General features: G+C 43.4%; 1 protein-coding gene across 1 annotated transcript in view; it reads left to right on the forward strand.

Moving 5' to 3' along the window:
• The window catches only part of rspo2 (R-spondin 2), a 71,337-nt gene that overhangs the window by 519 nt on the left and 43,570 nt on the right, over positions 1-27,248 (forward strand). Inside the window, exon 2 of the mRNA XM_030072441.1 lies at positions 130-451. Within this exon, the coding sequence (XP_029928301.1) occupies positions 352-451 (100 nt within the window). The 5' untranslated portion in view covers positions 130-351. The remainder of the gene's footprint in view (positions 1-129; positions 452-27,248) is intronic.

The following is a 27,248-nucleotide window of genomic DNA, read 5'->3' on the forward strand; positions in this document are numbered from 1 at the left end:
CATTAACACACAGAAGAGCTATTCATTTTGTTGCCCCCCCCCTCCTCTCCACAACACATCATTGTTTAGGTAGGTGTTGATCTTGTTACGCTGTTATCACAATAACCTCCTTTGTCATTCTCCCCGCAGCGCTCCAAAACGGACACTTTAGTGACTGAGAAGGATCGGCGCGCCTCATAAAATGATCCCAATCGACGGCGTGACACCATGTCGCATCTCGTCTGATGTTTGACACATTTGGGGATCGGACTCAAGAAACTGGAGGAGGACTCGAACACTCTGAGAATTCATCCCCAAACCCCGCTGGCACTTTTTTTTTTAGTGGAGTCGGAACAACAGATCGCCGTCCAGATGCAGTTTCGACTTTTCTCATTTGCTCTGATCGTATTGAACTGTATGGAGTACAGCAACTGTCAGGCGCCGTCGCACCGCTGGAGGAGAAGCAAAAGAGGTACGGGGTGCAGTTAGACGGGGCTTAGCCGCATCTATGGGGGGTGACTGTAACAGATCCATTAGTTTGGTCACGGGAGTCAACAGTTTTTTTTAACAAGCCCAAACCACGCAGCTCACACATTCTCCAAAGTCCAGCTACTCCTCTCCTGTAGCCTAGAATGTAATTTCTGTAGCGCACGGCGCGCACAAGAAGAGCCGGGATAAAAGTGAGACGTCAGTTGCCGATAATAACCACTGCTTGATTTAGATAACGCACAGGTGAGCCACTTCTGTAGGAACGTTTCGGAAGGTTTGAGGAATTCACAGTGAGAAGAAACTAGAGACTATTTCCCAGAGTCACGATTCGGCCCCATTCGAGCATCTGTTGTTGCTTGTTAACCTCTTGGAACAAGATTTACTGGATTATGTAACGATTTCATCCACAGTAGCTAATGCGTAAAATGTGCGCAAAATTGGCTACGCGTGTGCCTGTCCACAATTAATATTAAATCTGAGACAGCGGATGGGCGACTTGTAGGCTGTTTAAACTAGGCTGTCATACAGACTGTCTCCACGAATGTGCCCGACAAAGAGCGCCCTAGATACCTTTAATTAGACGTGAAACTGCTTAGATCAACTAGTCGGCAAAAAAAGCTGCTGGTGCGGATCGGTCTATAGCCTCCAGAGCGGCAGCTTATAGGGGCGCGTATTGTGGGAGTTGGTTAATGAATAGATACGGAATCCCCTTACCCTTACTTATGAATTGCACATCTCCACTCCAGCCCCCTAAGCTGGTTTTAATTGATCTCATAACCACTTTGAACAGTTGGTAGGAAACCCGCATGACAATCGCCCAGGGAAAGCGCAGGGATGGTGGGGGAGTTTCAGCCCTTTTGTAAATACTACTCTTAAGTCTGAATGAATGAGGAGACAGTGGGATTAGGGTAGCAGCCCCAACCAAGAGCCCCCCCCCTTCCTCCCTTAGACATAACACGTCAGAGTGGCCATGAGAGTGCCACTTGATGTGAAGGGGTTTAGCGGACCACCGGATCGCCCTACCAGTCCACAGTGTACAGCAGTAGTGGGCTAACTTATCTTAAGTCGCATTTTGGAGGGGAGGGGGGGCTGTAAATTGTAAGGCAATCGCAGATTTAATCATATGCGCTGCGTGCCAGGGGAACCTCCACACTCTGCAAGCCCTCCACTGCCCATCTGCAAATAATCAGGCAATCACTGCGGGGTACTGGCACACACACACGTTTTTCTGCTTCTCTATGTTTTTATTTTTTTTCTGTTGGGATTTTGTGATCTCAGATGCAGTGTAATATAATTTTCTTCATAGGATCAAACTCTTTACAAAAAAGAAAAAAAAAACTTGTTTAATTTGGAGGTTAGGGGGTTAATGTACCATACAGGTTCATCTTTCTAGGTGTGTTTATCTGTATGGAGTGTGTGTGTGGTGTTGGAGATGCTGGTGGTGGTTGTTGGGGGATGAGAGATCAAGAGGTTAACTTACACATTTGACCCTGAGAACAGCTTTAGGCTGTGCACATTGTTCCTGCGAGCTCTCTGGACTTCTTAGAGTGGATGTTACACTTGTCAAACTAATACCATGCTACAATGTAAAGGTTTTGCCCTTATAGCCATGTTGGAGGAAGTGTGTGTGTGCCTGCATGCATGTGTGTTTGTGTGCTTGTAGAATCGGAACCTAAGGCCCAAAGTGACATTCTAGCAAGTGGTGGAAGCCAGCCAAGTTTTAGGTATTCGCTTCCTTCCTTTATTTATCACGGTTATATTGAAAGAAGCATGTGCAAGAGATCACTGTTCAATAGGCTCTGAAATGCTTGAATATTTTTCTTGCCCTCAAGGTTCCTGTGACAGCTTTATATACAGTCTGTCTGGCATGCACAGGGAGCTATCCAAACCGTTCAGGAGTGTTGAGTCCCAGACACATTCTAAACTCAATTTGAATTTGGCCACTCTCTGTTCCCCAGGCATACCTATTTCATGCATAACCAAACATGCACTGCATAGTTTAACAAATGTCTTTACCTTGTAAATTTTACAGGGATGAAAAAGTGGCACTTTGCTGTTGATACATGACCACATTGCCGAGCGAGGTGCAAGGGATGTAGAATCCATTACAATTAGAGGGAAAGAGGGGAAAAACAGCCAGTGCAGATTACTGTAAAGCCCACTAAAATGTATGAGCGCAGGCTAGATTGGGATCTTGGTGCGGTTTCTGGGCTGATCTTGTCTTGCTCACACACTGCACTGCACGGCATGACCCAACCTTCCGCTTAGCTGTGGTTATTGTTTTGTTTTTTTTATTTCCTTCATATAAAACAGATGACAAAACATATTAAATTTACACCTCCTTACCCCCTATCCTGCCCAGTAGAAACGGGGAAATCATGCCAATGAGCCCTGCTATGATATCATAGCTAGACTCAAGGGTATTACTTTTCATTTTTATTCTCTGGCTAATGATGCCACCTGCTGACTACATAAAATCAGGCTCAAATACCAATGCTGCCTGAAGGAACAGAGATACACCGTGGGCCCCAGTAAGCTTAAACAAGTAATGAATAGGTAATAGCAGTCGGAGTAGTGAAAAGTTGCCATGCGATACTGTTAACCCTTTGAAAATCCCCAAATTTTGACCTTGAAATTCCCATATAAGCCACAAAATGTTTAGGACTCAGCTGCATCACTTATTGCTACATCTGCATTTCCAGATATTACGAGGGGCAAAACTGATCGGATGAAACCAGTACAGCTTAACATGCGGAGGAGGTAGTGAGCTTTGAGATGCGGGACATTTTGCACCACTGATGACAGTGTGCGATCATTGCCAAGGGTGTGGAGCGCTCATTTTTAAGGCTGACCTACACAGGAGAGAAAGTAGTCCTGCTTGCATAGCTGCCTATTCTGTTCCATAAAACAGTCATGACACTATAGATCGGTTTCTGGTTGATCTTCAGAAGTCAAATCGTTAAAGAATGATTCAGAGGGAGAGAATCGTGGAATGAGGTTTGAATTCTGAGTGTGCTGTGTGGCTTTGAGTTTGTGTTGTTCATAATGCAGCTGAGAAAACATGGATTATGAAGTTGCATGTGGTTCCCAAAGCTTGAAAGTCATGGCATCTTTGGACACGAGTGAGGGATTCAGTCCTCACTTGAAGACCCTTTGAAATAGTCCAAGACGTTGCGATCGTCCACCCTCACCCCCCCTCCCTCACTCTAAACTGTAGAAATCGGGCCTCTGTTTGCTGAAAGCTTACACAAGGTCCCAGGTTTGTGGGTGTAAGTGTTAATGTTGGATCCCGGCACTCCAGTGCAATATAATATGCTGATTAAGTGCCTAACAGGGAGGAAGGAGAGAGAGCGCTGCTCTTTTAAACCAGCCTTTGCCACTCTGCCTTTGGAAAAAGTGAAAAAGTTCTGCGGATGGCGTGTCTTTTAACAAGGCTTTTTAACATGATGCCACGCTAATCCGGGTGATGGGAGCCCTGCATCCTGCTGTGGACTTTTTTTTTTTTTTAATTCCACAAAGCTATAGGCCCAGAACCTTTCTAGTTTTTTTTTTTTTTTTTCTTAAATATTCCACAGTACGTTTCTTCTCAGAAACCAGGCCGGCCCTGTCGATTGATCACTATATGGCAAGCTGTCCGCAGAGGTTGTGCCGCTGAAGAAAAAGGAGGTGGGCCGGCTGTTTAGGGATGAGGAGGACATATTTAAGCAGATCAGCTGGATGTGAACAGCATCACCTGAGAGGGATTAAAGCGAGCCAAAGCCCTGACCTGAGCCCGAGCTCCGGCGTCAAGGAACAGAGCTCTGTCTTTTCTCTCCCAGGCCCCGTCAGCCAAGGTTCTCTAAGTGCACATCTGTGTGTGTTTGTGTGTGTGTGTGTGTGTGTGTGTGAGACAGAGAAAGTACAGGGCTACTGCACACAGCCACACTGCAGGTGCATTTTCCTCAAGCACAAATCAAGACATCAGCCCAGAACAACGTGCATCACACTGTCCGTAACACCCCACTTTTTCACTTTTTCCATGCAGCAATTATAACTATGACCCGCCTCGGGGATTATAACAGCCATTAGTGCTTTTGGGACAATGATCCACTTCTATGCTGTATTGATAAATCACATTAGTCTGACCCAGCCTTCCGAACTCTGCGGAAAGACTAGCTCCTTGTTTGACCTACTAACCCATGCATGTCGATCCTGGCCTGTAGCGCAGCTCCCACTCAAAGTCGCAGCAGTATCAGATGAAGCTGGTGAAAGGCTCCTCAGTGCACCGATGCCATGCTACACTGCTGAAAAGCCCAGCCGAGGAAAAAACATGCAGTGGCATGAACTTTTTTTCCTGGGGAGACAGACACAGAGAGAGATTCTTTTGAGTGCCACGTGACCAAACTGGAGATGGTCTGTTTTTCTTTTTCTTTGTTTTCACATAGAAAACAAACCATTCACTCCCTTCTATGAAAAAAAAAAGAATATTAATGAATTTCAATCAGTCTGATGATTATTCTCAGTTGATGCAAAAGGTTTGTGGAGGAGGGGGTGTATTCATCTCAGCTTTTTTGGGTGTTGTTTCGCATACAAACCGAGACCGAGCGGGATCCATTTCACATGGGCAAGAAAAGCTTGTTTTGTAACATTTCCACACATTTCCATCTATCACATCGCAGTGGTGGAGCATTCATTGTGCACAGACTTGGTCCGTCCTTTTCTTTTTTTTTTTTTTTTTGTTTTGGGGTGAATACATGAGGGGATCTTCTCTCCCACCCTCAATCATTGTCATCAGGCGATCCCATATGCTGGCAGAGCCAAATGCCAAACAGATGTTTTTCTTTCAGGCTACATTTTACCACACTGTAAAAGTTCATTTTCGGAAATGTGAAATAAAATGAACTTATTATATAAATGTTATAATACAGCCCATATTTCCCCATGGTGATTGGAAAGTCCTGAGCAGTGGACAAAAAGTCCAGTGTCCCTTCCGAGTGCGAGGCGGATTTTGTAACCCTCACCTATGCTATTCTCTCAATAGCTCACTCCCCCGAAGCAATTACACCTTAATATGTTTCCTTATAAAGCTACTAAATATGACCAGCCAATTTGGTCCGATTCTCTCAAGTTTATTGGGCCATAAAAATTCTAATGTGGGAATCATTTCGAAGTGCCACACATAAAACAACAACACAAAAGAAGCTTTTTTTTTAACAAAAAAAAAAGAAAAAAAAAAAGAGTCATATAAGAGCTTCACAGGTAGGAGAGCTGCCCAGAGCCGGAGATGGAGCCCCTCAGGCCTTCACTGAAACACACTTCCAGACTACTTACCTCGCACATTACTAATACACACCTCCGAAAGGATTCAGCTCAGAGCTGTAAAGGGGTAATGACATGATTACAATAGGCATCCGAGGTGTTTCTCCCACCATGACGCTGATGACTGGAATTGTTAAAAATGACTAATTTCCCTTCGTTAGACGGGGATTGTGTACCAAACAAAGTGCCCCGCGAGAAATTCACCAGCTTTTTTCCTCAGCAAATTGGTGTTTTTGATGAGAATTTGATAGCCCGCCCTTCACCTGCCCTCTGTGCGAGGAAGAGCCGCGCAGACGAGAGAGCCAGGCCGGCTGTTTGAAGTCACAGTGTTGTGTCTCCACCAAAGGCCACACACTGTATCTGCTCTTGTTTGCCATGTCCTCGGTGTGCGTGCAGACTAGTACCTACTTTGCATCGATCTGCAAAGCCTGGAAATTTGAAACTCAGGAAGCTCCTTGAGAAAATACACCAATGTGTGTGGAAACAACACACACACACACACACACACACACACACACACATACACACACTCACACACACACATAGGCTCTTGTTTGGCGCTAAGGGCTATATGCATCCATGCCTGTTCGAATGGCTGCCGCACTAACAACAGGGAGGCATGGGGCTGTGATCCGGAGCACAGAGCGCTACCCCCCTCCCCATCCCTTAACACTCGACAGATGGACAAGCCTCCTTTTTTCCCCCTCTCTCTGCTTTTATGGGACCTCTAATTATGCTTACACGCCACATCAAAATAAAGCTCAGCATGCAATGCCTTTGGTATGGAGAGGAAGTGAGCTGGTCAGATGCAATAAAGCGTCTCTCTGTGGAGCTCGCCTGTAATTTGGCGGCCCGACTATGGACGCGGAGAGGTAAAGGTAAAGGTGCTGCCGCCCCCCCTAGTCGCCCACTGCCTGTCTGAGGCGCTGTGTCCATCTGTTGAATCACAGCAAGAGCTGACGCGCTCGCGCCAAAGCCAGATCTGGGCAAAAGAAGATGCTGAATACATTTGAAAATACTTTATAAACATGAAGGGATCTCTTGCCTTACCTCATGTTCCTGAAAGTAATTTGCCAGTATGCCCGTGAAGCAGTGTAAAAGTGTGGTAAAATAAATCAAACACACATTAAGCCATGCAAATATCTGAAAACATAGTTTTGCCCCACCCTGGATGTACTCGGGACTGTAGGCTCTGTTCTGGCTTTGTTACGGTTTTGGCTGAGGTTGGGGTTAATGTTGGTAATTGGGCACCCTTAGACTAAAATGAAGACTTGCCTGTGGAATTAGGCTTGGACTAGTTGGGACAAGAGCTTTGAATGCTACAACGAGTAAGGCTTACACGGGATTTCGATGTTTTTTTTTTTTTTTTTTCTTCTTCTTCTTTTTTTTTTTTGGAAAGGCACGGCACTCTGTTGAGGCTGGCTTGCGCTTCTATCTCTTTGCTCTCAGGCCTTGTGGTGTGAGGAGGGGAAGGCCTCATGGCTGCCTGCGGAGTGCAGAAGCACCCGGTGTGTTTTTAATCAGGAACAAGGCTGGTAGTCATTACTGGGCCTCGATGCTGAGCTCATTGTCTCTCTGACTCCCTCTGTGGAGGGATGGAGAGAGAGACAGTGGGGTGTGGGGGGGATATAGCGTGCATGTCAGATGCAAAGAGGTCTTAGAGGGTCACCCCCATTTAATGTATGTGGTCAGAATAGGGGTGTCAAGTAGGCATACAATGGGAAGAGAGATTGAAGGGAGCAGAGGAAGAATGACTGAACCAACAGGGCATGGCAGCCAATGAGGTTGGAGATAAATCATTTAAAGCTACAATATGCAACTTTTTGCTTCAAGGGTGTAAAGTGGACTGTGAGTCCTGTCTTTCTCCGTTTGGTCAAATTCAACCCCCAGCACCTGTAACTCATCCTGACGAGCTTGTGATGGGCCTAATCTACAGGTTTCTGTGTAGAAACTTAAGCTGACGGGCTAGTATCCCACCGGTCCAGCAATAACCAAGTGGCTCTGTGTTAGCCACGGAACTCGAATGGCGTTGAAAAAACTTTTTCCTACAAATGAACACTCCACTTTGCATGTCTGCTGCACCCATGGAACCCAGCTAGCTTCCATACGAACCGACTTGCACTTGGTTGCAGCAAGTCGCTGACTCGCTGAGGTGAGAGGTTTTGCAGCGAAAAGTCGGCGAATCTATGGCAGTTTGTAGAATGTAAGGGGTTGTAAGTAAAAGGTGGGCTGTCCTTTCTTTTCTCGCCGCTTTCCTCCACTGAATGGGTGGCTTTGACTTGGCTGCTGTGTGGCCACTTGCCGCTTCTTTATGGCTGTAGCCCAGTTCATTCCTGGCCACACCAAACGGCCAATTTCATATGAGTGAGATGATTTGTGAAATAGTGAAAAAGTTTGCATTTATGACAGTTCACAAATATGCACTGCAAAAACTCAAAATCTTACCAAGATTATTTGTCTTATTTCAAGTCAAAAATGTCTTATTACTAGTCAAAATATCTCATTACACTTAAAATAAGACATGATCACCTCAGAAGTAACTTGTTTTTAGACAATTGTCTCTTGTTTCAAGTGAAAATTTGCTTGAAACAAGTGAAAATTTGCTTGTTTCATTGGCAAAATTTGTTTCTTGTTTCTAGCTAATTTTCACTTATTTCAAGTGAGTTTTCACTTTTTCCACTGGCAAATTTTGCCAATGAAACAAGCAAATTTTCACTTCTTTCAAGTGAATTTTCACTTGAAAGAAGTGAAAATTGTCTGAAAACAATTCTTCTGAGGTGATCATGTCTTATTTTAAGTATAATGAGATATTCTGACTAGAAATAAGACATTTTTGACTTGAAATAAGACAAATAATCTTGGTAAGATTTTGAGTTTTTGCAGTGTGGAACCCTGCAATGTACAAACTTTTATTTATGAAAACATTCGCTTCAGCACCTGCCCAGAGTTGCTGATTGGATGGCCCTCACTCATTTGCTCTCCACCAGTGGGAGGATTCTATTTATTTACTGTTATTTCAATGTGGAAAAAGTAGCATATTGCACCCTTAAATTCAGGAGTTAGGCACCTGGCTGCCCTGTCTGACCAGAACCTTGCTGTATGAAGTGGCCCAAGCAAGGGTGATGTTATGAGTCCTTGTTTGGACACTGGTTTTCCAGAGCTGCAAGTGGATGATTCGTTTGCACTAGAGTCATTAGAATGCACTCTGACACGCCATATTTGGAGTTTTAATTGTGTTTCCTGTGTCTGAGAAGGGGCCCAGCCCTGTTAGCTGTAATATAGTGCATGACTGGCCCAGTTGTCGTGTGGTTGTGGTCTTTGTTGTTGTTTGTCTTGTTGTGTTGACTCAAGCCTATGTATGCTTTTGTGCTTTGCCCTGGCCGGATGCCACACAGCCGTGGGACACTGATCTACAACACACATCCTGCAGACAGAGAGCACAATTGTGGAGTGTAATTGCAGGGGATTTATATGTTGGATTATGATTTTAACGCGATGCATTTTTATGTTGTGCTTGTCACAGAGGACCTCAATTATGGCGAGTTTCTTTTTTTTTTTTATACATTCCTTTCACCATTAGGGTTTCTCCCTATCCTTGTTTTAGGGACCAGACATTGAAACCCAGCAGTGGTACAGATGAATGGTAGAGAGAAAGTTAAAGCTGAAAAGAAGAAGAAGAAGAAGTCCATTAACATTTCTCAAATTCCTTCACTTTTTTCCCCCTCTAGTTATGCACTTGTATTACATCTTGGCTGACTTCTCCTTAACTGGATATTATTTTATTTGAACCGGGGCCAGGTCTCAGGAGCACCAGCCTTAGCTGTGTAAACAACTGTCACCAGCAGGAGACATAACTAATAGGTATCTGTAGACAGGGGTCTCATGTAGTTTACATGTTTACCAGCTAATGGCTTCAGAGATGGCACCGCCTTGGTGCAGTAATGGACAGTAGCAAAGTGTAATGGACAATTTGGAGCTGGTTAACATCATCAATGAACTCGAATGCACGCACATATGAATATGAATAGGTGTAACAATATATTCTTGAAAATAGCTTACGAGGCTGGATGTCTTCCAAGGTAAAAGGTCGTTTTTTTAGAGAATACAGCTTCGGGAAAATTCTCTTGGACCAGTCTGACTGTTTAGAGAAGAAGAGACAACTCCTGCGGTTGAGCTATTATTGCATAGCTCTTTGGCACATCCAGCGCCTTGGGGCTTTGTTATAACAGCAGCCATTACATGACAACTCAATTTGCTGCTCATTTGTAGCAGTAAACACTGTGGCATGTAGGCACCTGCCAGGTACAGCTTTGCACCTCTGACTCCGGTGCTTCTATGTAATGATACACTTAGGGATTTCACGCCACCCAGGGCTTTGGATTTAAGCCCGTCATATAATCCAATGGTTCCTTGTATCGCAACATCTAACACCTTAGTTATATTCTAGGTCACTTGTATACCCAAGCTCACTTTTTTGTGGCTAATTATGTTTGCACAGCCAGAAGCGTATACTTATTTGTTACTTACTTATTCTCTTGGAGCCATTCAGCCCATTCTCGTTCCCAGGGCTACAAATACCGCAGCTTGGTCACAGCCCTTTTGTGTCTGATACCAACGCCAAAGACGCCCATTAGAAGCCAAAGGCACCCTTTGGTGCCAGTATGAGACGCAGCGGATGGTGACGTTGCAGAAAGAGCGACAAAGTCCACAAAGGGAGGTGGTTGGTGCATGTGGCCTGCGTGTAAGCCACAAGACCTTCCCACATGAGACCTGGTTTTAATTCCTTTTCTAGCGAGAACTGTTGTGTGTGACCGAGACAGTGTCTAGTTTCCATTTGGTTAACTAAACCTAACCTTTCTCTAACTGTAACCAAGGGGTTTTGTTTGCTAAACCTAACCATGTGACAGTGACACTTGATAAAAACAAGTGGTGCCTCTATCAGACATGAAAACGGTGTGACCAATCTGCAGTATTTGATGACCCAGGAATGAGAATTTGTTGACCCATTCGGGGCATAAGGCATTAATAATTTTTCTCCACCTGTCGTGGTCATTGGATAGTTTCATTTCCATCAGATTAGCCTCGACCATTTGTTGCCCAGTGTTCTTGGGTTGGCCTCAATTCCTTTTCCCATGTGGTGTCCACTGAAGAGCCGTTTCGTGGAACTGGTCTTGAGGCATTCATAACACACGTCCAAGCCATCTTAGGCAACAACGTTCAACTTCTTCAAGTCTTTCTGAAGAGTTCCATGTTGGATATTTTACTGGGATGAAATATATGGCAAAACTTTCTAAGGATGTATCTCAAACTGCTCCATAGGTCAGTAGGTTGTGAACACTGCAGGGAGTCAGACATTTTATTGGATGTCCCAGTCCAAAGATCAGCTGGAAAATTCTCAGAATACATATAAAAACAAGTGAGCATCTTTGCTCACTATGTTCACTGACTACAGGTTCTGTCCACCAAAGTTCAGGTTCACAACATTTCGCCAACTGTTGGATGCCATGGAGGAAGAGTCTCCAAACTTCATTCATGTATGTATTGTTACAGCACCATCGTTAAACACTGTGTACAGTTTATCGAGCCATGACCAGGCCACGACACTTATCAGTTTATCGATTTTCATTGCCATGGCAACAGTATTGCCTTAATAGACTGCAACTTTGTGCTATATACCCAGACTATATACAGATACATAACTTGTGAATACTCTTGGTGAAAACTCCTAAACTCATAATTGGGACGTGCACACGTAGGTTGGTATTTTGAGTTTTGCCGATATTGATGATGAAGCCTGTTTGTTGAGCACACCTGGTGAGTTGAATTGTCACACAGTCCAAATATGCTCTCTAGACTTTTGCTAAGGTGAAATAAACTGTGTATAATCACTGTTTTCATTTTGCTTTATCTGCTCCACTTTTGTCCAAAGAAATTTCTATAGTTTCTGAAAGCCTTTATCCCATGCTTCCCTCAAATGGCACCGAAGAGAAATGTAGACTCCCAAAGGCTCAAGTGTGGGCATTTCGGGCCGACACAAGCCGGTTCCTGTTAAGAATGCTGGGCAGTGCCAGGCATTCAGCCTCAGTGCTGCGGGCTTTTGAGAATCAGAGGCCAGATGTGACCCAGACACCTGCTGGAGGACAGAACAGACGCTCTCAGCTGGGTGCACCCATCTACACAAACTGTACATTATAGACCTGCTAAATCCATCCAATGAACTGCTCTCTAATGACTACTTCAAAGACTTAGAGAGCGTGAGTGTGTGTGGGCAGGATTTGGGGGGGATTTCTGCTTGTGCCTCCATTGGTGCACAGGTGTACGGCTCAGTTTCTCCCCTTGGGCCTGAAGTTGGTCCCTCATTGGTTGGTGACTCACTCCAGTGTATTTTGCACTTAATTAGATCAATAACAGTCCTTTTTGATATTATGATGATCGAAAATTGTCTGTAACACCTTCAAAGAAACTCATAACATTCTGTCTAAAAGAAACCACAGTGTAAAAAATAGGTTTAATGTCATGTGATGGTCAAAATGCTGTTTCACCCTGAGTAAAATAAACTTAAGGTGGAATTTTTTGGGGCATGAAAATAGGCAACTTTTTTGGATAATGACAATAAGGACAAAATACCGGCATTTGGCAGTTTTAGGTAAAAATATTAGCATTAATGTAAGCTAAATGATTTCCATGCATGATCTACACTATTTAACCCTCAAATAACCACATCAATCCACTAATGGTACAACCGTTACTCTCACAGGAATCAGACGTCATTGAACCAAGAAAAGACGAAAGATAGTTCCAGTTTCCCGTGAAAGATCTAATGTAGATATTGGATCCAGTCCAGTTTTTTTTTTTTTTTTTTTTTTTTTTTTTTTTTGGAGGGGGGAGGGATAAAGCTTTGATGTTTGGTTTTTCTGTGGCAGGCACCATGTGTGAAAGCGAGACCAGGTTGTTGGCATCTCTCCCCTGTGGAGCACTCCACTTTTGACCCTGGCGATCACCTCAGATCTCCCTGTGGGCCTCGGTGGGCGAGGAGGGGTGTGAGGTTGTATCTTGTTAAAGGGTTAATGAGGTAGAACTGTGTAGCAGACGGTTCATGTTCTGCCTGTTTGAAAATCGTGAGGGAGGGAGCGGGCCGCAGCCAGCCAGTCAACACTGGGTGCTTGTTTTTGTACAAAGGTGGTGAGTTTTTGCCGGGGGATATTTAAAGGTGTAGCCTCCAGAATCTTCATTTTCACTTGTTGTGTCTACCACGTACTGCGGTGTTTATGCTCTGCACTTCCTAGCGATCACCTGCCAGTCAGAGTGTGGCATCGTCTTCCTCGGATTCTGCGTCCATGCAGTTTGGAGTTTCTGTAGGTGGCGCTCTTTTCTTTGCCTGTTCAGCCATGGTGGCTATAGTCGCTCAAGCTACATGCCCAGTTCTTCTTCTATTTATTCCAAATAAACCGGAATCATAAAACACATCACTCGCTGCATGCCAGAGGGTTTTTCCCAGGAAAGACCTACCAGACACAGAGTGTTTAAAACAACAATTGTAATAGCTTTCAGTTCACTATCATGTTGTATCAAACATCATACGATTTCACAGATGATTCATTTAAGATGTTTTTTTGGGTTTTTTTTTCGGTGCCTCAAAAGGGAAAAAAAAGAAGGAAAAAAAAGAAAGAACAGTATCTACCATCTGGATTGGTAGTGGTGTGAGATGCCCGCATCCATCACTTTGTTTTTCAGATGTGTGAGTGAAAGCCAGAATGGGTTTAGTTAGGGTGATGAAATATAGTGAGAGGAGAGCCCGAGCCAGGCTGGGAGAAGGAGAACGATGCTACATGGGGTGCAAATATGCCAAGCACGCCTGCCCTGTCCACTGATCCTCGCCTGTGATGTCCTCTTTGTCTTCACGCGCCGAGGGAAGCCCACAGCCAAGTCCCTCTCAACAGCATGTGTGTGTGTGTGTGCGCGCGTGTGTGGGCGTGTGCGAGTGACTGAGTGAATTACTAGACTTCCAGCACGTTGAGCTACAGGTGTGAAAATTAGGTGTGAGGTTTATGTGTGATAAATTACCAACATGTGGTCTAATCGGAGCTGCTCCACCTTTCCTCCACCCACCTCTTCGCTCGTCTTTCCCCCTTTTTTCTCTCGTCTGAGGGGAAAACACATTTCTCGCACAGCTTGAGTGGATTTCAGGGGGTGAAAAATATCAAAATGTTCAACATTGGAGTGCAGCATATTTTCCTCCTCAGCTATTTGGGCTCATTTCTTTTTTATAGCGAGTCTTTCACTTTATCCACAGCGTGATGTTTGCTGTGTGGCTTTCTTGCTGTAATTTGGGTTAAGATCCCAATCAGTCTCTGAGACTTGTTGGAGAAAAAAAAACAAAAAAAAAAAACAGGGAGTTTCAGGTGACTGCGCTGTTTTCATTTGACACTGGATAACCGCAAACTTAACATCCATCAGCGTTCGCTTGCGCCGCTCCACCTTTCTCTCACACCCGTCTTTGCTCTCTCTCCTGAAGGGAAACACATTCTTCTCACAGCTTGAGAGTCTTTCATGGAGTGAAAACTTTCAAAATATTCAGAAATTCCACCCTGAAGTAAAACATTTTTGCTCATTTCGTGATGGAGAAACACTTCTACTGTCTCCATTGCTTGCCGTTTCACACATGGCCCTCCTGGATTTGCTGTTTTTCTTGCTATAATCTAGATTAACTTCCCAGGTACCAGGTTGAATACGTTCAGTTTGTGCATAACACCGGTAACATTTCATCTGTCATTGTTACTATTACTGTTACTTAGCTCTTCAATTCAAATGCAGTTTATGCCAACTATTAATTACCCAATGAAAACGCTAACAAAGCTTTATTTCCATCACTCTGTCTGCACTTAAGCTATAACTTTGGATTGATACGATCATGCCAGGCGTCTGATATATGGTGCAGTTCTTTGTCTTTACATGGACTTATAGATCTTGCAGCACATTTTATACATGGATCAACAGAGTGGGTGAAGGCAGCTGATCCAGAGAAATGACAGAGACGAGCAGAAAATAACCTGGACATTTCACAGTAACATCAACATTTTCCTTTGAAAAGGAGGGAACAAAGCGGGGCGAGGGCAGAAGAAGAAGAGCTGGAAAGAAACATGAACCACATGTTTGTCTTCCAGCGCTTGCCCAGAGTGTGATAAAGTCCATCCTTATGAGTCATAGATTAACTCCCACAGCGCTTCCATTCCTGAGTGTCATAAACTCCTTTGCACCTGTACTGACCAGCCATAACCGAGTATCATCATCAAGGGAATTGGAGGCAGATGCTGGCGGAGGAGCCGTGCCACTCAGGAGGATGTGTCGGGTTATTTTGTGCAAACTGGTAACAGAAGGCACGTTCTGGTTATGGTGCTGTCTGTGCAGAGGGAAGCCGCCAATTAGAATATCAACCCCAATATATCACTCTCAAATAAATTGTGAGAATATAGTATAATGGCTGTGGTGGGAAATTGCTTTATTCTCTGCTCTCTATTTCCTTCCTCTGGATGTCGAAGTGGCATGAATGTGGAGGACTGACTTACCTCAACCGACAGTTTCCAAAATCCTCTGTGTAACATTACAAAACCGGATGGGACAGTTGGTCACTGGTGAAGGCTGCACTGACCAGCTCTCCATGCTGATTGGCTGAAAGGGGTGAGGCCTGATGACAGCAGCATTGCAGTAAAGTGACTTGGTGTATAGATGACAATAGAGCTACCTGCTGTGTTTTACTCAGAAGTGCATAATTAAAATATCCATAGTATGATGACGTGAGGAAAAGTATACGCCATATTTTGAGTCTAATAGATCAGTCAGTCCGCCACACACAGACATAATGAATACAGCCATGAAGAGTTCTCCACCAATGTGATCAGATGAGGTGATCCCATTACTATGGCCAGCTCACGCAATGACATGTGTCCTCATTAAATTGAGGGGATATTGAGGTTTTTTCTTTCCAAAACAAAGAAATTCACAAATAAAAGGAACATTTTTCAACAGGCCAAAGACAGTTATTATCAATTGACACTGCATGCCAAATTATAGATATTTGTCATTTATTTTTGTTTTGAAAAATATTACGATCCATTAATACCCATACTCCGATCCAATCCGATCTGTACTGAGTGAACTTCTGCTCTGCCAGTGTATTCCCAAAAAGAGATCCACTACACTAAACAGCTACAGGTGAGTTGTCTCTCAGTGTCATAGTGGCCTGTTGGCCAAATTGTTTCACGTGCCTGGCCTAAACTATATAAATTCAACAGCTGTTAGACAGAGTTGCTTTGCCAGCTCAGTGTAGTTGGAACTAAAGTATTCACCAACAAGAATATGTTTTTTTGCACATAGATTAGCCATTGCAATTACAATTACACTTCATAGAATGCCTTTCAACATCCTTATCGCTTTTAATCAAGAGTGGCATAAACAAACAACTGACTTGAGAATGCTGGACTGGTCTATGATTGTGGGCACTGTCCCTTACTCAAAATTTAACATATCTTTTGCAATGCATTACAGTCCATTAAGACCATTGCCAGTGGGCAAATTTGAATCTCTGCACCTTCCACCATGAATTTCTCCCTGTATGACTGTCGGGCTCTAGAAAGAATCCTTTGCTCTTTGCTTCTGATGGACGGTCACCAAAATCTGGCTGTTACCACTGATATTTTAGATGAAATTCAGTCAAACTAAGTTATAGCAGTGCTGGAAATGTCTCGATGTCACGTTATGTTGCCTATGTTAGGCCATTTATCCATGGGAAGAAGAAAAACACACCATCAAACAACAACATGGGTCTAGAAATGCAAGGTACATTGCCAATAGCTAATTTTTAACAGTGTCTAAGTAGTTTAGGGTGGCCTTTTTTGTATAATGGAACAAAACAAGAGTTTAACCTCATTAAGGGTATCAAAGCACCCATGTATTTTATAGTAGATTGTTTAAGCAATGTGGACACTGACTGTGAACAGTGAAGCTGTTGTTTCCAAGTCCTGGCTGCTCTGTAAAATATTTTACGGGACCGCAAACCCACGGAGAAGAGGCGATGCTGTTGCTTGACCACCACATCAAGGTCATTCCCTTTCCCTCTGTTTTTTTCATGTGGGGCTTTCAGTTCATGTGGCCACAGAGCTTTCCATCCCACTGCATGTCTCTTATGGTCAGGGTTATTCTCATTTTGAGTGTCCATCAATGTGACAAAATGTGGGAAAAGACCACAGTGCGCTCGGTGAGATTAGGTCAGTCACCTTTCTTTTCTTTTTTATTTCTTTCTCTTTTTTTTTTTTTTTTTTTTTAAGAGGAATTAGAAGGTTTCTTCCATGTTAGGGAATCCAGATGTGGGATTTGACCTGGTGCTTGAGGCTTAAGTCCAAATCCATCATAAAGATATTAATAAGGAAGTGAACTGTCCACTCTTTAAATAGACTTGGACAGAGTGCAGGGGTGAGAGCCGTGACGAGCAGAGTTGGACAGATGGGCAGATGGGTTAAAGGTGCAGAGAGTGTTTCCAGATTTACCCGAAAACGCTGTCAATGTCTCTATCTGCACTGCTGCGCGTTCAAGCTACACATTATCAATACATACAGATTACATTCTCTGTAGAATTAATTTCATTTAGGCAATAAAACGTGCAATGATTACATATATTTTCATATTCATGGCATTCCTTTTTTATATCAAGGGCAGTTGAAGCAGAAAAACACAATGAACAACTTTTTAGCATTTAGTGTCCATGGTCAGATTCATACCTTTACATCATACCTTTGCATCAAACGGCAAATGCAATTTTGAGGGAATCCTCAGCTGACTTCATTGACTCAATCAGGGCTAAACAAAGAAGATGGAGATGACATCAGTTTTTATCATCACTATGCAGCAAAATCATCAGTGCTATTTTAATGTTAGCTGGGGGGAAGTCCAGCTCAGTGGCAGGAGGCTAACAGTTAGCATTTGGAGCATCCAGCCAGTCTCCAGCACTCAGTAACAATGAGAGGAAGATAGCACCACTACTGTCCTACAAGAGAGCTATTCAAGACGTGATATAATTAGTTTCACTTCTTTTGAAAAACCGGTGAACTATCCCTTTAACACTGGGACGGTGCTGTGTATGACTTGATGAGCCATTGAATCAAATGTAATATTTCACTTGTATCTGATGGTTAGGCGTCCTGCTGAATGACACCAAGGTAAAGCACCTAATAATTTACCAAGTTTAGTGCACAATGAAATAGCAGCTATTTAACTGTGCACTAAACAATGTCGCTTTTAAAGTGGCCCCCCATTCCCCAGTCGCCTGTTTTACCTATCCCCAGCCATATAAACCTCCAGCCTCTCAAGTGAAGGTTCACATCTCATGCCCGGTGGATCTGTGTCACGGGAACATTTTGGCTAAGCTAATAAGCCTGACAGCAAATGTGTTTGCTCAGATTCATGCTGCAAAATCATTATAAGCAGCAGGACTGTCCTAAATTATAAACATGTGCTTACAGTATGATCTGTTAAAGTAAACTGAGGGGAGAAAAAAAAAAGTAGATCCTAAAACCTGACTATTTCCAGCTGGAAAGAAGTCGGAGGCGAGTCCAACATATTTTCTGCTAAATTGGAACAGAAATGTGCCTTCAGCGCACGGGGCTGATGCACCCCCCCACCACCACCACCCAACACTTCTGTTTTTTCTGCATAATTTTTGCACTAAGTGTGACTTCCAGACCCATGGCAAATAAAGTCACAGGCTTAAAATACGGAGGGTTTGATGTCGTTTTCCATGTACCAGCTTTTAACAAGCCAGAACAATGGCGAGCCGTTTCAGGGCGCTCGTGAACGCTGGGTGGATGGGTTTAGACTCTTGGCTCTTCAGCTTTTTACAGCTATGGAGACGAAGCCTGGAGGGTTAGGTGGTTTGAGCAGAGATCCAGAGAGGCGGTTGTTGCGTCTATCGGTTCGATCTGAGGCCAGTCTGCCAGCGGCTGCGATGCTGCGCTGTCCCGCGTCTGCCCTCGGCTCCCCATGCTTTCCCTTTTTCTCCTCAGCGGAGTAGCAGCGCAGCTTAAACCATCATTTAAGGGGAATGGGGGAGGTAGACAATAAACAATAACCATCTCAGTGCCGTGAGGGAAGCATACATATAATTCTGTTGGTGAATGTGATTCTCGCCACATAAGAGGAGGAATCTTCTTGACCTGCTGTGGCTATGTAACTCCAAAAACTGAGGTTTCCCTTTTTGCTGTTTCTTCATCGTCTGTGTCATATATATTCAGTATGCACGCACTGAGTAAAGGAAATAATTTTTTTGTCGTCCTGGTCGATGACACTAAACTCTCACATACTTGTATGCGCTGTACTGTAAGTGCTTTTTCCAAACAATGGATAGTGTAGCCGCTGGCTAGTTGCATTCACAGCCTGTGTTATTAGATTTACATACCAGGGGGCCCTTGGAGAAATGGAGGGGGACTGTGCGAATAGGAACTGTTGTGTTGTGTTTTAATAAAAGCTCTTGTCTTCCATTTGCTGCATTTGGAATCGCCCCAAAGTCTCTGCTGCATCATAATATCGCCACAAGACTGTTAATAAAAAATGGCGGCTAAACCTTGCGATTCGCCACAGCAGTTAATCAAGACACTGAATGCAGTTTGTTATGAAGCTGCAGTGCAATCATTTTCCATGTGTGGTGCTGAAATGATAAGGTAGAGGCAGATATGATCGAAGTTAAAGGACCGTACCCGTGATTTTGAACGTTTGGCCCATTTACGACAATTTCCCCACATTTTACATCGCAGCAAGCCATTTTGCAAATCATGCGGGGGCACTAAAGATTTCACAACATATAATCAAAATCCCTTCATTCTCAAATATGAATTTTTGGTCGCAACAGCCGCCTTATGATGTTCTGCCTCTGCGCCTAACAAAAGCATCAACGTTCATAAACAACAGACCTGATAACTGGCTGTATGCAGCAACCATTTCCCCAGGGACTCTTTTCCAGCGCTGAGAACGTATCACTCCGCCTAATTTCAAGTCATCAAAACACAACAGAGCTGCTGCTTTTAGGAAAACTAATGTGGACGACTTTATTACGGTGATGGAATACTGGTGTGAAGAAGTCTCTGAAGGTTCATTTTCATATCGTAGTGGAATGAATGGAAAGCAACGGCTGGAGAAAAGAGAGAGATGATGTGGTAGTTATAAAATATGAGTGTTTGCCTTAGGGAAAAGCAGCAGAAAATTGAAGAATATACAGTTTGTAGCGATTACACTAAAAATGAAGGATGACTGGGACTCATCACATGGCCTGCTGCTTTTCCCTCTGTCCCTAACACGACCGAACACACAGCTCCTGGTGATGTGGGAAATTCACACTTGTAGGCAGGGCCAATCGTGTGAATGACTTACTGTGCTCTTTATGTGCTTCCTTCAGGGAACACTCACTGTTCTCGATTCATAAACTGGCAGGGGCAGGGGAGCTAGGATGGGACTAAAAGGTGTCTGGTCTGGTCGGCATTATCCACGGACTGATCAGACTGGAGCTAACAGTGCGAGCCAGTGGTTCACTGAGCTGAGGCAGAGGTGTGAAAAAGTGCGTCTTGCTGTGGAAGCACTCTCCGCCCTATTTTCTCTCAGATGTGGAGGGCTACAAAGCTCCCAGCAGTGTTAAAGGAAACATGAGGAGGGCGCACAGTGCTGCAAGTCAGCCCTGCTCTCTCCAGAGCATGGACAAGGAACAGGGCCAAATTAGAAAACAGTCATTAAAAGTAATTACTGTTATTAACGAAAGGACCCAAATAAGAATGGTGGTTCATTGTTCTCACAGCAAAGCTACACAGATTTAAGATTTTAATGAGAACCTGAGCAATAAAGCAGTGAAGAGGTTTGTTAATGTATCAGAATGATGTAGTCATTATATTTTCTATCAGCCAGTCAGTTTATTAGAGTTGATTTCATTTATTTTGGAATTGATCAACACTGGTTGTCAGAGGGAAGCTCTTAAATTGAACTGATTTTTAATAAGAGTATCAGTATGGATGAATATATTCTTCTTCTTCTTCTTCTTCTTCTTAAGATCAAAGACATTTTTAGATTCCACATAAGGATGGATGAATATGTTCTTCTTGTTCTTCTCGTTCTTGTTCTTCCTCTTCTTGTTCTTCTTCTCCTCATCCTCCTTTTTCTTCTTCCTCTACCTCTACTTCTACTCTTCTTTTTTCTGCTCCTCCTCCTCATCCTTCTTCTCCTAGTTCTTCTCCTCCTTCACCTCCCTTTTCTTGTTCTTCTTCAAGTATGGATGAATATATTCTTTGTATTATTTTTCAAGATTTTTATCGTCATTATCATCTTCATCAATACTGGACAGTTTGGTGTAACTGCAGTTTTTTCCCGTCTTGTCATCAATGATAATCTGGGGCACAGCGGCTTCACTTCTAAAATCAAATCCAAAAATAGTGTTTTCATGTTCTCAGTGTTAAGTCAGGGGTTTAGACAAGAAACATAAAATACTGCTCTCTTGCCTGTTGGGGTTTCATGGTGCAGAGTTGTTACGGGGTAAAGTGGAGGATTTCATGGGCAGCAGTAGGTGCGTGGAAGGCAGGAAGTCACTTGGCTGTGGCTGGAACCCTCTTGTACGTGGAGGCTTTTTGGCAGCACAGAGCCCCGGCCTGTCACGCTCGCTTTGGACCCATAAAAACTTACCTGAGACAGAGTTTTGGTCTCTGCTGGATCTCACGGCGGCCCTAATTGCTCTTGAGCTGCATTCAGAACAAACCTCCCAGCGAGCCCGCCGCTGCTGAATGAGAGCGCTGCGCTCCAAACATGCCGTCATGCTCCGTGACATTAACCTGAATGAGCGCTTCGCATGAATGAACCAGCAAAACTTCCACCCAAATGGACTGGAAACCGATCAGTGGATATGTGCTGGATATGTGCTCGCTTCACCTTGTAATGTTGAGTGCAAACTAATTTAAGATTTTGACACTGCAAAACACAGCACCAAAAGAGTGATGGATTTTGGATTTTGTGTGCACAGTCGGCACAATCCCCTGTTGTAAATGTAAAATTGTCTCTCCGTTTATCTCCTCTTTTTTTTTTTTTACATACCACAAGCACCCTCAAACTTGCTGCTGCAAGCAGTTATGTTGTTTACGGGTGAGGAAGAGGATGCTGAAGGGTTCTTCATGTGGTTCTTTGGCTATATATCAGCCCTGCTTCCCAGTAGTAATGTCACAGTCCAAATAATTTGCAAGATCTGTCCTGCTTGTGTTGCGAGGCTTCCCTGCTAAGGGGTCCTTGTGGTGTCTTCTCCAGTGATCTTCAAATGGACCCTGGCTTTTGTAAATACAATACTTGAGGCTCAGAGGGATCTTTAGTCAGCTGTCAGAAGTGGGAACCATGGCGATGTTTTGTTTCAAGTAATATTTATTCTGTGGTTGAAACTGTAAACTATGTTGGTTTATCATGAGCGGGGAGTGGCATTTTCTAATGGTGTGCGCACTTCTTTTTCTCCTCTGTGAAAAATATCTATGGTAAACCTGGCATCCATAAGCTCACCATGACCACTTTGGCTTTTTTCTCTTCATATGTGGGTCATTTCAGTTTTCAATGTGACTGACAACAGAGACGAAGAAGGGCTTAGTCGCTGCATGATTTGTGGAGAAAAAAACAAAGCGGGCAGGCGAGCATGTGTCAAAATATGGTTAGCATTTGGATGGATTGGTTAAGAATGCATGTATGTTAGAATATATTTGCTGTTTGGGGTTAAAAAAAATGAGTAATTTATTCAAAACACAAACCAGAGCCATAACTCAGAACACGGCACACATAGCTGTATGTTTAACGCAGTTCGGTGCCAGGTTTGGTTAAGCTGCTGTAATTTGCAGAAAGCCCAGAGTCTCCGCTATACCCGTTGCACTTTGATCGTGTGCTCTGTAGTGCGACTTTAAAACATGGCCGTAGATGGTGTTTACACATGCGGACCGCATGGCGATTACAGTTTCTGTGAGATGAAGTGTAGCACGAAAGCAGAAGAGGCTGAGAGGGCTACTTTGAAGTCTGTCTCACTGGTTAGTTGTATCCGTCCAGTGGTTTGCTTTATCTATCATGGCCTGGTACATGTGGTCAAAACACATATTGGCAACTTTAAATGTGGTAACTGTGTAAACTGTCGGGACACTAAAAACACCAAAAGTTTCACTCACTCACTCACTCACTGGTAAAACTATGAATAATAACAGTTTGAATCACTGGCAAAATACAGAACGTGATCTGTATCAGCAGTTTCCAGTGTGGGGTCCAGGGACCCCCAGGGGTCCTTGAGGGTCTTCCAGGGGGCCCTCAGCAACATGAGGAAAATAAGGAATAGTTTAACAAGAAATCTCATCCATGTATTTTCTTCTTAAAAAATGAGTTTGAGTAATTTCTTTTTTTTTTTTTTTACATGTGGTAATTTTTTGCTAATTTTATAATGAAATATTCACGTAATTATTTGGTATTTTTTACTAATGTTGCAGTAATTTTTTTACTAGTTTGCTCATCACCTTTTCTCCCATGTTTGTGAAAAAAAAAATCAAGTGAATTCGCTCAGGTTTCAAAGGAAATTAATTCACTAGACTCAGAAATATGTAGGAGTGATTATTTTAACATGATGTTTTCATGTCACCGCTTTGAATTTATTTGACAAGTATGACACCTAGACAAAATATCTTCTCATGTCGGAGTGCTGAGAGCTCGGGGCTTAATGAGAGTCAGCTTTGACGTCCTGGACATGAGAAAGTTTGGACTCCCTGAAAATGCGCTGATCTGTGTGATTAGTCGTCCGGGCAGAGACACATGTCGGGAGAGACGGAGCGTGCTCTGAGGGACACGCAGCGCAGGAGCTCTGGAAAGAGGGGCCACATTAAAAACCCGGTAGCCAGACATTTTATGGAGGCTGAACATTCTTTATCAGATCATCTATAGGTTTTCTTTTTTAACAGACATATGATTTGTGTTATTTACCTGACATGTTTCGGCGTTTGACATCCGCCTTCATCAGAGTGTCACATGGTGTTGGTGTGACGCATCTTTAACAGCCGATGTTCCTGAAACATGTCAGGTAAATAACACAAATCATATGTCTGTTAAAAAAGAAAACCTATAGATGATCTTAGTAAAAGAAGACATGATGAACTTTTTTCTTTCTTTCTTTTTCTTTTTCATTGGAAGTGATAAGATCTGTTTAGGAATGAAAATAGGGGATACCAATTTCCTCAGGAAACACAAGGAGGCTTTTTGGATTCATAATCTTAAGAACCTGCATCCCAGGGGCATGAATGTGGATTTTAACATAAAAGAATGTTTATAACTACTAATTAAATTGTTTTTTTTGTGACTGAATATCTTTAATATTACTATTTAAGCAATTCATTTCTAAGAATCTTTTTGAGAATCTTTTTTTGATAGTATTTATTATTTATTTTATTTTATTTTATTTTATTTCAGAGCCTTTATGTGTAATTTAACGGTGTATATACTGTGCGACCTTTATTCTCATCTTATTTCTTGCCTTCGCTGAAATCAAACTCTTGACTGAGTGTTTTCTTTACGAATGGCTGAAACCTGCTGATGTGAAGTGTGATGGACGGTTTTTGCCAGGAGTGTAGGACGTGAGTTGGACAGTGCTCCTCCAGACGCTGTGAGTTTGCGGCCTCCCCGCTGACATACCTGTGGGCTGAACTTCGCAACCCCCCCCTCCACAGACCCACTCAGACACAACCTGATCCAAATGTCTCCCAAGATCATCACCAAAAAGGGTCTCTGTCGACTCTACAGCACTTCCTCCCCTTTTTTTCCGCTCATACGATAATTGTAGGATGTGGGATCCGCGGCGTATGATGTCGTTCGCCTCAATCAGCATGCATTGCGAGATCAGCAACCAGCAAAACAAATGTTCAGCAACAAAGAGCGAAGCGGGACCTGCGGGCCAGACATGTGATGAAGCATTTCAGGGCCTGGAATTTCCCCGCTGATTGATCGGCCAGCGAGCTGAGGTGATCATAGGAACGGATTTTATTTTTCTATTATTGTTAGGATGCTGTTAATAGTAAGAGTGAAGCCAGAGGCAGCCCACCCAAAACGATGAAAGACGAGACGCGCTGCGATAGCACCCTGCCATACCTACTTTCACCATTCCCCTCTCTCCACTGAGGAAATAAACTTTCCAGCTCTTCACAGTTCTTCACCTATGCCAAGTTCCCTTTCTTTCAGATGTTGTTTTTAAAGTTTGGAGAGGGCGGAGGGGTAAAATGTGAGCGAGTTAATGCGAATGTCATTTTATTGTAAACACACTAAGATTGTATGTACTACAGAAATGCACGGCTAAGTGTTGAGGTTTGGGCTAATGTGGCCATTCATTTTCACGGAATGGAAAGATTGACACAGTGAAGCATGAAATATATTTGAGAATGGCTTAGTTTGTGGTCGTAATATCTAAGGGGGAAAAAATTAATTTGAATACAGTTTGGGAAACAGCTTCGTGGCGAGAATTTGTCTTTTTTTTTTTTTTTTTTTTTTTTTGCCAGTGGTCAATAAGCTTAAAGGATCAAGCCAGTGATTTTGCATGTTTAGCATATTATCTACAAAATGTATACACTTCACGTTTCTGCTAATTTTTTTCCCAAAGCAAGCAGTCATATTTTAGATTTTTCCATTCAATCCACTATGATATGAAAATGAACTTTCAGAGACTTCAGACTTCCTTCACACCAGTATCCATCACTGTACTGAAGTCGTCCACATTAGTTTTCCTAAAAGCAGAAGCACTGTTGTGTTTTGGTGACTTGAAATTTCCCCAGGGAAAATAGTCCCTGTGGAAAAGTTTACACAGCCAATTATCATTTCTCTTATTTATGAATGTTGATGACTTTGTTAGCCACAGAAGCAGAACATTATAAGGCGGGTGTCTCAATCGAAAACTCGTTTGAAAATGGTGGGGTTTTCATTATATGTTGCGATGTAACACGTGGGTGAATTGTAGTAGAGTGCCCAAACGTTCAAAAACACTGGTATGGTCCTTTAAGCCATTCCATTACTTTCTAAATAGCACCTGTGGTTGCCAGTGGAGTGAAGCAAAATGAGTGCGTGGAAGTGTATTGGACTGGGAGACGACCTGCCTTGCCACAGCTATATCTTGCACTCTAGATGGACAGTTGAACGTAAAATGTAATTTTCCACCTGAGAATTGCGAGAGCCAAAACTCTTCGCGATCGGGGTTTTTATTTCTCCTTCATGTCTTCGCGAGGGAGCGGTGCCGACTGGAGATGAGCAATCACCGGGCTGTGTGATGAATAGGCTTGGAGCGCACATCCCGGGGCTTGCCGTGATCGATGGGGTGTCGGTGTAAACCTCATCCCTGAAGACCATCACAGACACATTCTGATTAGCGCTTAATCCCACTCCATCCATCCCACTTCAGGAGGCTGTGAGCAGTCTGGCAGAGGAAGGCGTACCTTCTCTTTGGACTGTCTCTCAGCGCTCCAACAAAAGAAGCGAAAAAGGATGAGTCCAAGTCAGCCGCTGACATCCGCTCGCTGATTTTCACATGATTACAAACCGATGCTTGCATTGGGCCCACTTAGCGCTCACTTTCGTCTGGGTGAATCTGTTCGGAGAAATCTAATATGCGGATCCACGGCCAGTAACGCAGGCATGCTCTGCTCTGTCTCTCAGGGTTTGTCCAGTTTGCTGCACAGTGTTTTATTAAGCGTTGTGGTAGGTCGCTCAGTTGGAACTTTTGCTGTTACCCTGTCTCTGCCTGTGATATTTAAGACTTGGCTCAGATCAATAGCAGTGTCTTTTCGTTTGGAGAGATTGTGTTCGCCCAAGGACATTTTCCTGTAAACGGGACGTTAAGGAGTTTACATTAAAAGTCACTTATTGTGGAATGAACTGTCTTTCTACTGGCTCCTTTGTCTTCTGCAGGCAACTCGAGCCGAGGCCAGAGCCACTGCGGTTTGGGGGCTTTCATCGGCTGTCTCAACACAATCGTTCAGGAGACCAGCTCTGACCAGAATTAATGCAATATTCTCATTCATAACCAATCAGCGTTCAAACATTGAGAGGGGAACCAGAGTTTGCCTGAATGACAAATTGTTGAATTGGCCATATTTACTACGAATTACAGAATATCCCGCTGATATATCTATTACGGTTGCTTTGGTTTCATTCTTGTACTCTGGTTGTACTTTACTATTCCATTGGTCAGCCCTCCCTCAGTTCAGCCTGTCTCCTCACCCTTGTCCTCATCATAGGTTGAAGTAGAGGTCATCCGCAGCTTTGCAACTTTGGGATAGTCGAGTCATTCTGTTTTTCTACAGTAGCTGCTGAATTGTACACCTATTTTTCAAGATTTTTTTTTTGTTTTGTTTTGTTTGTTTTTGAGCAGTCGACAGTTTGAAGACGTGGTTACAAAGGGGGTTGAATCATTTTTTTTT

The sequence above is a fragment of the Myripristis murdjan genome, chromosome 16 (genome assembly GCF_902150065.1).
Source record: "Myripristis murdjan chromosome 16, fMyrMur1.1, whole genome shotgun sequence".
NCBI lineage: Eukaryota > Metazoa > Chordata > Actinopteri > Holocentriformes > Holocentridae > Myripristis > Myripristis murdjan.